The sequence below is a fragment of the Salvelinus namaycush genome, chromosome 4 (assembly GCF_016432855.1).
Source record: "Salvelinus namaycush isolate Seneca chromosome 4, SaNama_1.0, whole genome shotgun sequence".
Taxonomy (NCBI): domain Eukaryota; kingdom Metazoa; phylum Chordata; class Actinopteri; order Salmoniformes; family Salmonidae; genus Salvelinus; species Salvelinus namaycush.
This window is the reverse complement of record NC_052310.1, coordinates 14,142,234-14,154,995: the sequence shown is the minus strand read 5'-3', so window position 1 is coordinate 14,154,995 and position 12,762 is coordinate 14,142,234. Positions and strand designations below refer to the sequence as shown.

General features: G+C 41.5%; 1 protein-coding gene across 1 annotated transcript in view; it reads left to right on the top strand.

Moving 5' to 3' along the window:
• The window catches only part of LOC120045452 (ras-related protein Rab-26-like), a 133,461-nt gene that overhangs the window by 74,862 nt on the left and 45,837 nt on the right, over positions 1-12,762 (top strand). The window contains exon 5 of the mRNA XM_038990335.1: positions 10,999-11,051. Within this exon, the coding sequence (XP_038846263.1) occupies positions 10,999-11,051 (53 nt within the window). The remainder of the gene's footprint in view (positions 1-10,998; positions 11,052-12,762) is intronic.

Here is a 12,762-nt window from a genome sequence, read left to right as displayed (position 1 = left end):
TAAGTTGACTGTGCCTTTAAACAGCTTGGAAAATTTCAGAAAATTATGTCATGGCTTTAGAAGCTTCTGATATGCTAATTGACATCATTTGAGTCAATCGGAGGTGTACCTGTGGACCTGTGTACCTGTGGATGTATTTGAAGGCCTACCTTCAAACTCAGTGCCTGTTTGCTTGACATCATTGGAAATTCAAAAGAAATCAGCCAAGACTACAGAAAAAAATTTGTAGACCTCCACAAGTCTGGTTCATCCTTGGGAGCGATTTCTAAACGCCTGAAGGTACCATGTTCATCTGTACAAACAATAGCACGCAATTATAAACACCATGGAACCACGCAGCCGTCATACCACTCAGGAAGGAGACGCATTCTGTTTCCTATAGATGAACGTACTTTGGTACGAAAAGTGCAAATCAATCCCAGAACAACAGCAAAGGACCTTGTGAAGATGCTGGAGGAAACCGGTACAAAAGTATCTATATCCACAGTAAAACAAGTCCTATATCGACATAACCTGAAAGGCTGCTCAGCAAGGAAGAAGCCACTGCTCCAAAACCCCCCATTAAAAAAGCCAGACTACGGTTTGCAACTGCACATGGGGACAAAGATCGTACTTTTTGTCCTCTGGTCTGATGAAACAAAAATAGAACTGTTTGGCCATAATGACCATCATTATGTTTGGAGGAAAAGGGGGAGGCTTGCAAGCCGAAGAACACCATCCCAACCGTGAAGCACGGGGGTAGCAGCATCATGTTGTGGGGGTGCTTTGCTGCAGGAGGGACTGGTGCACTTCACAAAATAGATGGCATCATGAGGGAGGAAAATTATGTGGATATATTGAAGCAACATCTCAAGACATCAGTCAGGAAGTTAAAGCTTGGTAGCAAATGGGTCTTCCAAATGGACAATGACCCCAAGCATACTTCCAAAGTTGTAGCAAAATGTCTTAAGGACAACAAAGGAGGCCACTCAACTGACTCAGTTACACCAGCTCTGTCAGGAGGAATGGGCCAAAATTCACCCAACTTATTGTGGGAAGCTTGTGGAAGGCTACCCGAAATGTTTGACCCAAGTTAAACAATTTAAAGGCAATGCTACCAAATACTAATTGAGTGCATGTAAACTTCTGACCCACTGGGAATGTGATGAAAGAAATAAAAGCTGAAGTGAATCATTCTCTCTACTATTATTCTGACATTTCACATTCTTAAAATAAAGTGGTGATCCTAACTGAACTAAGACAGTGAATTTTTACTAAGATTAAATGTCAGGAATTGTGAAAAACTGAGTTTAAATGTATTTGGCTAAGGTGTATGTAAACTTCTGACTTCAACTGTATATACCGTATTCTATTCTACTGTATTTTAGTCAATGCCATTTCGACATTGCTCATCCTAATATTTATATATTTCCTAATTCCATTCTTTTCCTTTTAGATTTGTGTGTATTGTTGTGAATTATTAGGTAGTACTGCACTGTTGGAGCTAGGAACACAAGCAGTTCACTACACCAGCAATAACATCTGCTAAATATGTGTATGTGACCAATAAAATTTGATTGGATTTGACTAAGAACACCTGGGAGCAACAGTTTACCAAACTTTAGTTCCCTCAACCTCCACCGGAACCTTCCCCTCTTCCTCCCACTGTTACAGGAGAGTTAATTTGATTGGAGAGGGGGAAGGAGAGGAGAGGAAATTTGTATTTTTTTCTCCTTCTCTCACTCTTCTGTTAGAGGCTGATAAAGACGGGCTGCATTCAGACATGGTCTGGTCTGTTTTGGTCTGTTCTGTTTTGGTCTGTTCTGCTGTGGACTGTTCTGTTCAAGGCTGCTTTATTCCAGTAGACAGAACCCCCCCACTCCCCCCCCCCCCACTCCACTGGTGGTGTGTAAAAAGCCATGGCTGTGTTATCAGTGAGAGAAATGGAGCAGGCTACGGCTTCATTCTCCCCAGCCATACGCTAATTATGCACCCTTCATGGAATTGTTCCCCCTCCCCACCCCCCAAAAACTAAAACAGAATAAAATAATTAAACCATAAATAAATTGGGGAGATAGGGAGATGTGGAGTGGGGGGGGGGGGGGGGGGGGGGGGTAGGTGGAAACATTCATTCCTAATTGTTTTGAGGAGAGGAGAGTCTAGCTAAGTCCTTGTGGAGCAATTTCTTGTAAACCCTTATCTGAGGTCAAAAGTTTGGACACACCTACTCATCTAAGGGTTTCTTTATTTTGACTATTTCCTACATTGTAGAATAATAGTGAAGATATCAAAACTATGAAATAACACAGCTTTGCACACTCTTGGCATTCTCTCAACCAGCTTCATGAGGAATGCTTTTCCAAAAGTCTTGAAGGAGTTCCCACATGTGCTGAGCACTTGTTGGCTGCTTTTCCATCACTCTGCAGTCCAACTCATCCCAAACCATCTGAATTGCGTTGAGGTCAGGTGATTGTGGGGGCCAGGTTATCTGATGCAGCACTCCATCACTCTCCTTCTTGGTCAAATAGCCCTTACACAGCCTGGAGGTGTTGGATTATTGTCCTGTTGAAAAAAGACAGATTTCTACCGATCTAATGTCCATTGCTTGTGTTTCTTGGCCAGAGCAAGTCTCTTCTTCTTATTGGTGTTCTTTAGTAGTGATTTCTTTGTAGCAATTCCACCTGGAAGGGCAATAGTAAAGGGCTTACATGTGTTACATATGCACATTTGTGGCCTGCTGGAGGTCATTTTGCAGGGCTCTGGCAGTGCTCCTCCTTGCACAAAGGCGGAGGTAGCGGTCCTGCTGCTGGGTTGTTGCCCTCCTACGGCCTCCTCCACGTCTCCTGATGTACTGGCCTGTCTCCTGGTAGCGCCTCCATGCTCTGGACACTACGTTGACAGACACAGCAAACCTTCTTGCCACAGCTCGCATTGATGTGCCATCCTGGATGAGCTGCACTACCTGAGCCACTTGTGTGGGTTGTAGACTCTGTCTCATGCTACCACTAGAGTGAAAGCACCGCCAGCATTCAAAAGTGACCAAAACATCAGCCAGGAAGCATAGGAACTGAGAAGTGGTCTGTGGTCACCACCTGCAGAACCACTCCTTTATTGGGGGTGTCTTGCTAATTGCCTATAATTTCCACCTTTTGTCTATTCCATTTGCACAACAGCATGTGACATTTATTGTCAATCAGTGTTGCTTCCTAAGTGGACAGTTTGATTTCACAGAAGTGTGATTGACTTGGAGTTACATTGTGTTGTTTAAGTGTTCCCTTTATTTTTTTGAGCAGTATATATACTGTATGTTACAGGAGAAGGTCAATTTGGGAAATATTCGACCACACAGTTTCCTCCACACAGCTGATGTTGAGATTAGAGGTCGACCGATTATGATTTTTCAATGCCGATACCAATTATTGGAGGACCAAAACAATCCGATACCAATTAATCGGCTGATTCTTATATATATATTTGTAATAAGGACAATTACAACAATATTGAATGAACACTTTTATTTTAACTTAATATAATACATAAATAAAATCAATTTAGTCTCAAATAAATAATGAAACATGTTCAATTTGGTTAAAAAAAGCAAAACACAGTGTTGGAGAAGAAAGTAAAAGTGCAATATGTGCCATGTAAAAAAGCTAACGTTTAAGTTCCTTGCTCAGCACATGAGAACATATGAAAGCTGGTGGTTCCTTTTAACATGAGTCTTTTAGGTTGTAGTTCTTATAGGAATTATAGGACTATTTCTCTCTATACCATTTGTATTTCAGACACCTTTGACTATTGGATGTTCTTATAGGCACTATAGTATTGCCAGCCTAATCTCGGGAGCTGATAGGCTTGAAGTCATAAACAGCGCTGTGATTCAAGCATTGCTAAGAGCTGCAAGAAAACGCAGGAAAGTGCTGTTTGAATGAATGCTTACGAGCCTGCTGCTGCCTACCACCGCTCAGTCAGACTACTCTATCAAATATCAAATCATAGACTTAATTATAATATAATAAACACACAGAAATACGAGCCTTATGTCATTAATATGGTCAAATCCGGAAACTATCATTTCGAAAACAAAAAGTTTATTCTTTCAGTGAAATACGGAACCGTTTCGTATTTTATCGAACGGGTGTTATCCCTAAGTCTAAATATTGCGGTTACATTGCACAACCTTCAATGTTATGTCATAATTATGTAAAATTCTGGGAAATTAATTACGGTCTTTGTTAGGAAGAAATGGTCTTCACACAGTTCGCAACGAGCCAGGCGGCCCAAACTGCTGCATACCCCCTGACTCTGCTTGCACAGAACGCAAGAGAAGTGACACAATTTCTCCGGTTAATATTGCCTGTTGAAAGCTAGCTAGCAACTTACCTTGGCTCCTTGCTGCACTCGTGTAACAGGTGGTCAGCCTGCCACGCAGTCTCCTCGTGGAGTCCAATGTAATCGGCCATGATCGGAGTCCAAAAATGCAGATTACCGATTGTTATGAAAACTTGAAATCGGCCCTAATTGCTGATTAATTGGTCAACCTCTAGTTGAGATGTGTCTGTTACTTGAACTCTGTGAAGCATATATTTGAGCTGCAATTTCTGAGGCTGGTAACTCTAATGAACCTATCCTATGCAGCAGTTGAACTCTGGGCTTTCCTTTCCTGTGGCGGTCCTCATGAGAGCCAGTTACATCATAGAGCTTGACGGTTTTTGCGGCTGCACTTGAAGAAACTTTCAAAGTTCTTGACTGACCTTCATGTTTTCAAGTAATGATGGACTGTCATTTCTCTTTGCTTATTTGAGCTGTTCTTGCCATAATATTGACTTTGTCTTTTACCAAATAGGGCTATCTTCTGTATACCAAGGCAAAGGGTGGCTACTTTGAAGAATCTCAAATATTAAAGATATTTTGATTTGTTTAACACCTTTTTGGTTACTACATGGTTCCATATCTGTTATTTCATAGTTTTGATGTCTTCACTATTATTCTACAATGTAGAAAATAGTAAAAATAAAGAAAAACCCTTGACTGAGTGGGTGTGTCCAAACTTTTGACTGGTACTGTATATTTATACACTCACCAGACAGTTTATTAGGTACACCAATCTAGTACCGGGTCTAACCCGCCGTTGCCTCCAGAACATTATTCAGACCCCTTGACTTTTTCAACATTTTGTTACGTTACAGCCTTATTCTAAAATTGATTAAATCAATAAAAATTATCATCAGTCTACACACAATACCCCATAATGATTATGTTAAAAATAATGTAAATAATATATTCAGACCCTTTGCTATGAGACTCGAAATTGAGATCAGGTCAAATCAAATTAATTCAAATTGTATTAGTCACATGCACCGAATAAAACTGGTGTAGACCTTACAGTGAAATGCTTACTTACGAGCCCCTAACCAACAGTGCAGTTTCAAAAAATACTGATATGAATAAGACAGAAATGTAACAAGTAATTAAAGAGCAGTAGCAAAAAATAACAATATATACAGGGGGGTGCCGGTACAGAGTCAATGTGAGGGGGCACCGGTTAGTTGAGGTAGTATGTACATGACCCACTCCAATTTGCATACCGCCACAACAGATCCACAGATGATGCAAACTCTATTGCACTCCACACCACCCTTTCACATCTGGACTAAAGGAACACCTATGTGAGAATGCTATTCATTGACTACAGCTCAGCATTCAACACCATAGTGCCCTCAAAGCTCATCAATAAGCTAAGGACCCTGGGACTAAACACCTCCTTCTGCAACTGGATCCTGAACTTCCTAACGGGCCACCCCAGGTGGTAAGAGAAGGTAACAACACATCCGCCCCGCTGATCCTCGACACTGGCCGTGTGATGCCAGGACAACAACATATCACTCAACGTGGTCAACACAAAGGAGATGATTGTGGACTATAGGAAAAAGGAGGACCGAGCACACCTCACCAACAAACTAACATAGTCCAAGCACACCAAGACAGTTGTAAAGAGGGCACGACAAAACCTATTCCCCTCAGGAGACTGAAAAGATTTGGCATGGGTCCTCAGATCCTCAAAAGATTCTACAGCTGCACCATCGAGAGCTTCCTGACTGGTTGCATCACTGCCTGGTAAGGCAACTACTCGGCCTCCGACCGCAAGACACTACAAAGGGTAATGCGAACGGCCCAGTACATCACTGGGGCCAAGCTTCCTGCCATCCAGGACCTCTATACCAGGTGGTGTCAGATGAAGGCCCTAAAAATTGTCAAAGACTCCAGCCACCCTAGTCATAGACTGTTCTCTCTGCTACCGCACGGCAAGCGGTACCGGAGTGCCAAGTCTAGGTCCAAGGGGCTTCTAAACAGCTTCTACCCCCAAGCCATAAGACTCCTGAACATCTAGTCAAATGGCTACCTAGACTATTTGCATTGCCCCCCCCCCCCTTTACGCTGCTGCTACTCTCTGTTTATTATCTATGCATAGTCACTTTAATAACTCTACCTACATGTACATGTTACCTCAATTATCTTTCATCACATTCACAGTGGGTCAGAAGTTTACATACACTCAGTTAATATTTGGTAGCATTGCTTTTAAATTGTTTAACTTGGGTCAAACGTTTCGGGTAGCCTTCCACAAGCTTCCCACAATAAGTTGGGTGAATTTTGGCCCAGTCCTCCTGACAGAGCTGGTGTAACTGAGTCAGGTTTGTAGGCCTCCTTGCTCGCACACGCTTTTTCAGTTCTGCCCACACATTTTCTATAGGAGTGAGGTCAGGACTTTGTGATGGCCACTCCAATACCTTGACTTTGTTGTCCTTAAGCCATTTTTTCCACAACTTTGGAAGTATGCTTGGGGTCATTGTCCATTTGGAAGACCCATTTGCGACCAAGCTTTAACTTCCTGACAGATGTCTTGAGATGTTGCTTCAATATATCCACATAATTTTCCTACCTCATGATGCCATCTATTTTGTGAAGTGAACCAGTCCCTCCTGCAGCAAAGCACCCCCACAACATGATGCTGCTACCCCCGTGCTTCACGGTTGGGATGGTGTTCTTCGGCTTGCAAGCCTCCCCCTTTTCCTCCAAACATAATGATGGTCATTATGGCCAAACAGTTCTATTTTTGTTTCATCAGACCAGAGGACAAAAAGTACGATCTTTGTCCCCATGTGCAGTTGCAAACCGTAGTCTGGCTTTTTTAATGGCGGTTTTGGAGCAGTGGCTTCCTCTTTGCTGAGCGGCCTTTCAGGTCATGTCGATATAGGACTCGTTTTACTGTGGATATAGATACTTCTGTACCGGTTTCCTCCAGCATCTTCACAAGGTCCTCTGCTGTTGTTCTGGGATTGATCTGCACTTTTCGCACCAAAGTACGTTCATCTCTAGGAGACAGAACACATCTCCTTCCTGAGCAGTATGGCGGCTGCGTGGTCCCATGGTGATTATACTTGCATACTACAGTATGAACGTGGTACCTTCAGGCGTTTGGAAATTGCTCCCAAGGATGAACCAGACTTGTGGAGGTCTACAATTTTTTTTCTGTAGTCTTGGCTGATTTCTTTTGATTTTCCCATGATGTCAAGCAAAGAGGCACTGAGTTTGAAGGTAGGCCTTCAAATACATCCACAGGTACACCTCCAATTGACTGAAATGACGTCAATTAGCCTATCAGAAGCTTCTAAAGCCATGACATAATTTTCTGGAATTTTCCAAGCTGTTTAAAGGCACAGTCAACTTAGTGTATGTAAACTTCTGACCCACTGGAATTGTGATACAGTGAATTATAAGTGACATAATCTGTCTGTAAACAATTGTTGAAAAAATACTATAGTTTGTTAACTTAACAAGACATAAAATGAGATTTTATGACTCCAACCTAAGTGTAAGTAAAATTCCGACTTCAACTGTAGCCTCGTTATTGTTATTTTACTGCTGCTATTTAATTATTTGTTACTTTAATTTCAATTTTGGGGGTATTATTCTTCTTAAAACTGCATTGTTGGCTAAGGGCTTGTAAGTAAGCATTTCACTTGATTTGAGACACATGCATACACACACACACACACACAATACCATAGACACTATACACACACGTACACGTGGATTTTGTGTTGTAGATATGTGGTAGTAAAGTAGAGACCTGATGGCACATGCTTAATGCTTTGTGAAATCTCTTGTGAATGTATTGTCATGTTTTTAAAATTGTATAACTGCCTTCATTTTGCTGGACCCCAGGAAGAGTAGCTGCTGCCTTGACAGGAACAAATGGGGATCCATAATAAATACAAAATACAGTTGTGGGATGTCCTTTGGGTGGTGGACCATTCTTGATACGCACGGGAAACTGTTGAGTGTGAAAAACCCAGCAGCGATGCAGTTCTTGAGACAAACCGGTGGGCCTGGCACCCACTACCATACCCTGTTCAAAGGCACTTAAATATTTTGTCTTGCCCATTCACCCTCTGAATGGCACACATACACAATCCACGTCTCAATTTTCTTAAAGCTTAAACATCCTTCTTTAACCTGTCTCCTTATCTTCATCTACACTGATTGAAGTGGATTTAACAACTGACGTCATTAAGGGATCATAGCTTTCACCTGGATTCACCTGGTCAGTCTGTCATGGAAAGTTCTTAATGTTTTCTACATTATGTGTACATAAGTGCTACTGATAGTGTGCGATGTACTATGTGCATAAAAGGCGTTTCACCTGGTCAGTCGTTTGTCAGCTCACTTGGACCCGTTTGTCATTTGAGAAGCTAAGAAATTTGTCAAAGTGGCACCTGAAAATTAGAAATGTTTGCCACCTGTGCAACTTATTGCGTGCATTTGTACCGTAGGGATGGCTTACATCTGACGGATGAGGGCAACGACGTCTTCCTTGAGAGTTTGAGCTAGTTTCTCCACTGTTCTCTCCTCCTCTTTGTAGTCTGTATAAAAATGTGGGATGGGACCTCTCTGTTTGTAAGAAGAGAGCGGCATTCTCTTTGATTTATTTATAAAGCTATCGTTCAGAAACTCCCTTCATATGTAACTTCATTAATTAAGTCAAGAATCATAGGTTAACAAACCCGTTTTCAGGAATGGATAACACTAGATATCCCTTCAGTCTCCACAATTTGGGAAAATCTGCGTCGTTTTATTTGCCCCTAATTTGTGGAACAATCTGCAGAGTTCACTGCAGTTAGATGTGCTGGTGCCACTCAGGCAGTTTTACATTATTGATTGAGGACCTCTATGTAGTTGAATGGGATTGCTTTTATTAAATATGTTTATTTTGTTATTGTATGCTGAATTATATTGTTTCATACACATAGGTGTATGTTTTATTATTCTGTTTTTATTGTAATGTATACAGGGCTCTCTTGTAAAATAGATGTTTAATCTCAATGTGACTCCCTGTTTAAATAAAGGTTAAATAAAATAAAAGACGTGCTAACTAGTACTAGTACACGTCACACCCCCTGTCTCTTGCCATTCAACGATGCTCAATGAACCCAAAGGCTCTTTTCAGAGACACCTAATAAATGAAAATAAGCACACAGCGTGTTGGCGTGTGCACACCGATGTGTGTGTGTTGGGAAAGGGATGGGGTGTCAAAAACTATACACGAAGGTGAATGGTCAAAATATCTTCTCCAGTAGGCGAACCCAGGGCCTTCAAATCCCAGGGTGGTGACGCAAACAGTTACACTTCAAACACTGTTATTCTATTAACTTGACACTATTTAAATGGCCAGTCTGGTGAAGTCGGAACACGTTTGTTCCACGATGTCTTTGTTCGTTCACTCAGTACATTGGACGTTTATGTCTCTTGCTTGTTAAAATTCGTTTTTGTCTAACAGTTGGTTTTACAACATAGCTAACCAGGTTAGCAAGCAATGATGTTGTTTTACCTAGATGCTTTGTGTGCAACCCGCACCCCTGCTTCTTTTTACTTGTGGACGGCGACTTCTGGGACACGTTAAAAAGTAACTTGACACTGTGTTAATCAGTCAGCACAAAGTTGAATTATAATGACAAGAAGAAAATGGCACAATTAATGCATAAGGTTAGCACTAGAAATTGCTCTGGATCTTCTAACAGTGTCTGTTCTGGTGTGTGCATGTATTATAAATTAGCAGCATAGCAGTTTTCCCAAGGTTCCCAAAGTTTGGTGTATCTAACTGGCTATAATAGCAGCCAAGGACGTTTGCTATCTTATTTGTTTGTGCTCTGATTACACACGTTTCCTGGTCAGCAGTTTACACAGATGATTTCAGCCATATGCGCTCTAAGATTCGGCTGAAAAGATGTTAGCATTGACAGAAATGCTACAAAAAAGTAGCATATCATTGGTAAAACTGTGAATTTAATAAAAACTGTTGCACATACAAACGTATTTAGTCTAAATGGATCTAAGTCTAATGGTCCCCTTATTGATGCTGTAGCCTCATTTTAATCCAACGTCTACAATTTGAGCTAGGTTTGGGTCCAAACATTTCTGACGTCCGTAATGCTAACTACCCTGAGGCGGAGAGTGTGTTGTGTACCTCCAAGTTCATTTGTGAATTTTCATCGACATTGGTGTCATAGTGGCTTAGATATGATGGTAGGGAATTTAACATTGAGCTTCAACCAATGCATACTATAGTTGCTTATGTAAAGGCTGTCATGTCACTATTGTGTATTGACTTCAGAGGTGGAAATGCCATTATGAATGTTATGTATTGATGATTGATGCTATATCACTGTGGTACAGGCCATCAGTGGGCTTTGTTCACTGTGGTTGAAACGTGATCATTCTGACTCGGCTGATTACATATTCAGAATTTCCAACCGCAGATAGACATATTCTGTTCTGTTCTAATTTCATGACATTGCGCCAAATATGTATGATCAATTTAAAAGGTTTTAAAGTCCACAAATGGAAGGTATCCATTGTTTGACTTTTACTTTCTGTCAAGTCTTATCATAGTGATTCTAGTGGAGGCCATCCGTCGATAGCCTGTTAAAATGCTCTGTGTCTGTGATCTCTCCCCAGCTCTCCTCTTGCTCTACGATGTCACTAACAAGGCCTCCTTTGACAACATCAAGGTAAGACTTGCTCCGGTGTCAAGTCCTGTCTGTGGGACAGACCTTTAACACTGCATAAAGGTTCTCCTTTTCTTAATCTTTCCCACCGCTATATATCTGCCATTGTCTAACCTGCGTCATCTATGGAACGCCGTTTGGGTCTTGGCAAAGTTCCATAGTCATCCCTCCATTCTCTTCACTTCCTTTATTTCTCTCTCATTGACCTCTATGTCCTCCCTCTACCGTCTCCTTCCATTTCTCCCTCACCGTCCATCCTATTCAATCCCTTCCTCCTTCCTCCATTTCTGCCTCATCTAAGTGCCGCCGCACTCCACCTGTGTGATGTGAGGTGACGTGTGACGAGCTGTTACCATACGTTGTGTAGAAGAACATTCTGATGGCGCTGTCTTGTTTTGTATCCTACCATTTTGAAATGGAGCCCATTGTGAGGTCAGAGTTGGTTCTGATGATTATGATGATGATGATGATGATGATGATGATGAATGGAGTGTGTAGATGCAGATCACAGGTAATTATTTTCCAAAATGTTGGAACAGATCTGTCATGACACAAAATGGTGTCATCTCTCCGCCGTTACAGGCTGCTCTCTAATGAGACTGTGATTTGGAGGCCATTTCAGCCTTAATCTTTTCACCCCCCCAGTCTTCTCCACAGCTATGTTAGTCCTTTGATGAACATTAAAGGACAAGAAGTCTCCGCGACAGGGGGTTTAAAGAGACGTGGGCTGTTAAATTGCTTCAAATGGTGTGTAGTCATCAAAGAGAGGCTATGTTGTGTAGCTGCAGAGCCATCTGTTTCCACTTCTGTACCTGCAGCTGGTTCTCATGAATACAGAAAAATACAGGAGATACGCAGGGCCCTAGAGAGCAGAGACAGTGTGATTACTCTCACATACTTTGACTTAATCTGATCAACAGCACAGGTTACTTATTCTCACTACGGCTGGCGTTGATACTGACAGGTAATAATGGTTGGCTATTTATGCAGCGCATTTCACCAGGTTATGTAAACGGGAGAGAATCGCATTCACCACAAATGTGTAAGCTCATTTATTAATGTGTAAACGTGTTCCGTAGAGTTCAGTATTACTATGAAATTAATTTGTATACATTTGTATTTTTCCTTAAAATGTATACGGTTTACATGTTTTGTGTTGAGTTACAGTACCAGTCAAAAGTTTGGACACACCTACTCATTCAAGGGTTTTTCTTTATTTTTATTATTTTCTACATTGTAGAATAATAGTGAAGACATCAAAACTATGAAATAACACATTATGGAATCATGTAGTAACCAAAAAAGTGTTTAACAAATCAAAATATATTTTATATTTGAGATTCTTCAAAGTAGCCACCCTTTGCCTTGATGACAGCTTCACACACTCTTGGCATTCTCTCAACCAGGTCCTAAGGAATGCTTTTCCAACAGTCTTGAAGGAGTTACCACATATGCTGAACACTTGTTGGCTGTTTCTCCTTCACTCTGCGGTCCAACTCAACCCAATTGAGATGGTTTAGGATGAGGTCGGGTGATTGTGGAGGCCAGGTTATCTGATGCATCTCTCCTTCTTGGTCAAATATCCCTTACACAGCCTGTGTTGGGTCACTGTCCTGGGTCATTGTCCTGTTGAAAAACAAATGATAGTCCCACTAAGCACAAACCAGGTGGGCTGGCGTATCGCTGCAGAATGCTGTGGTAGCAATGCTGGTTA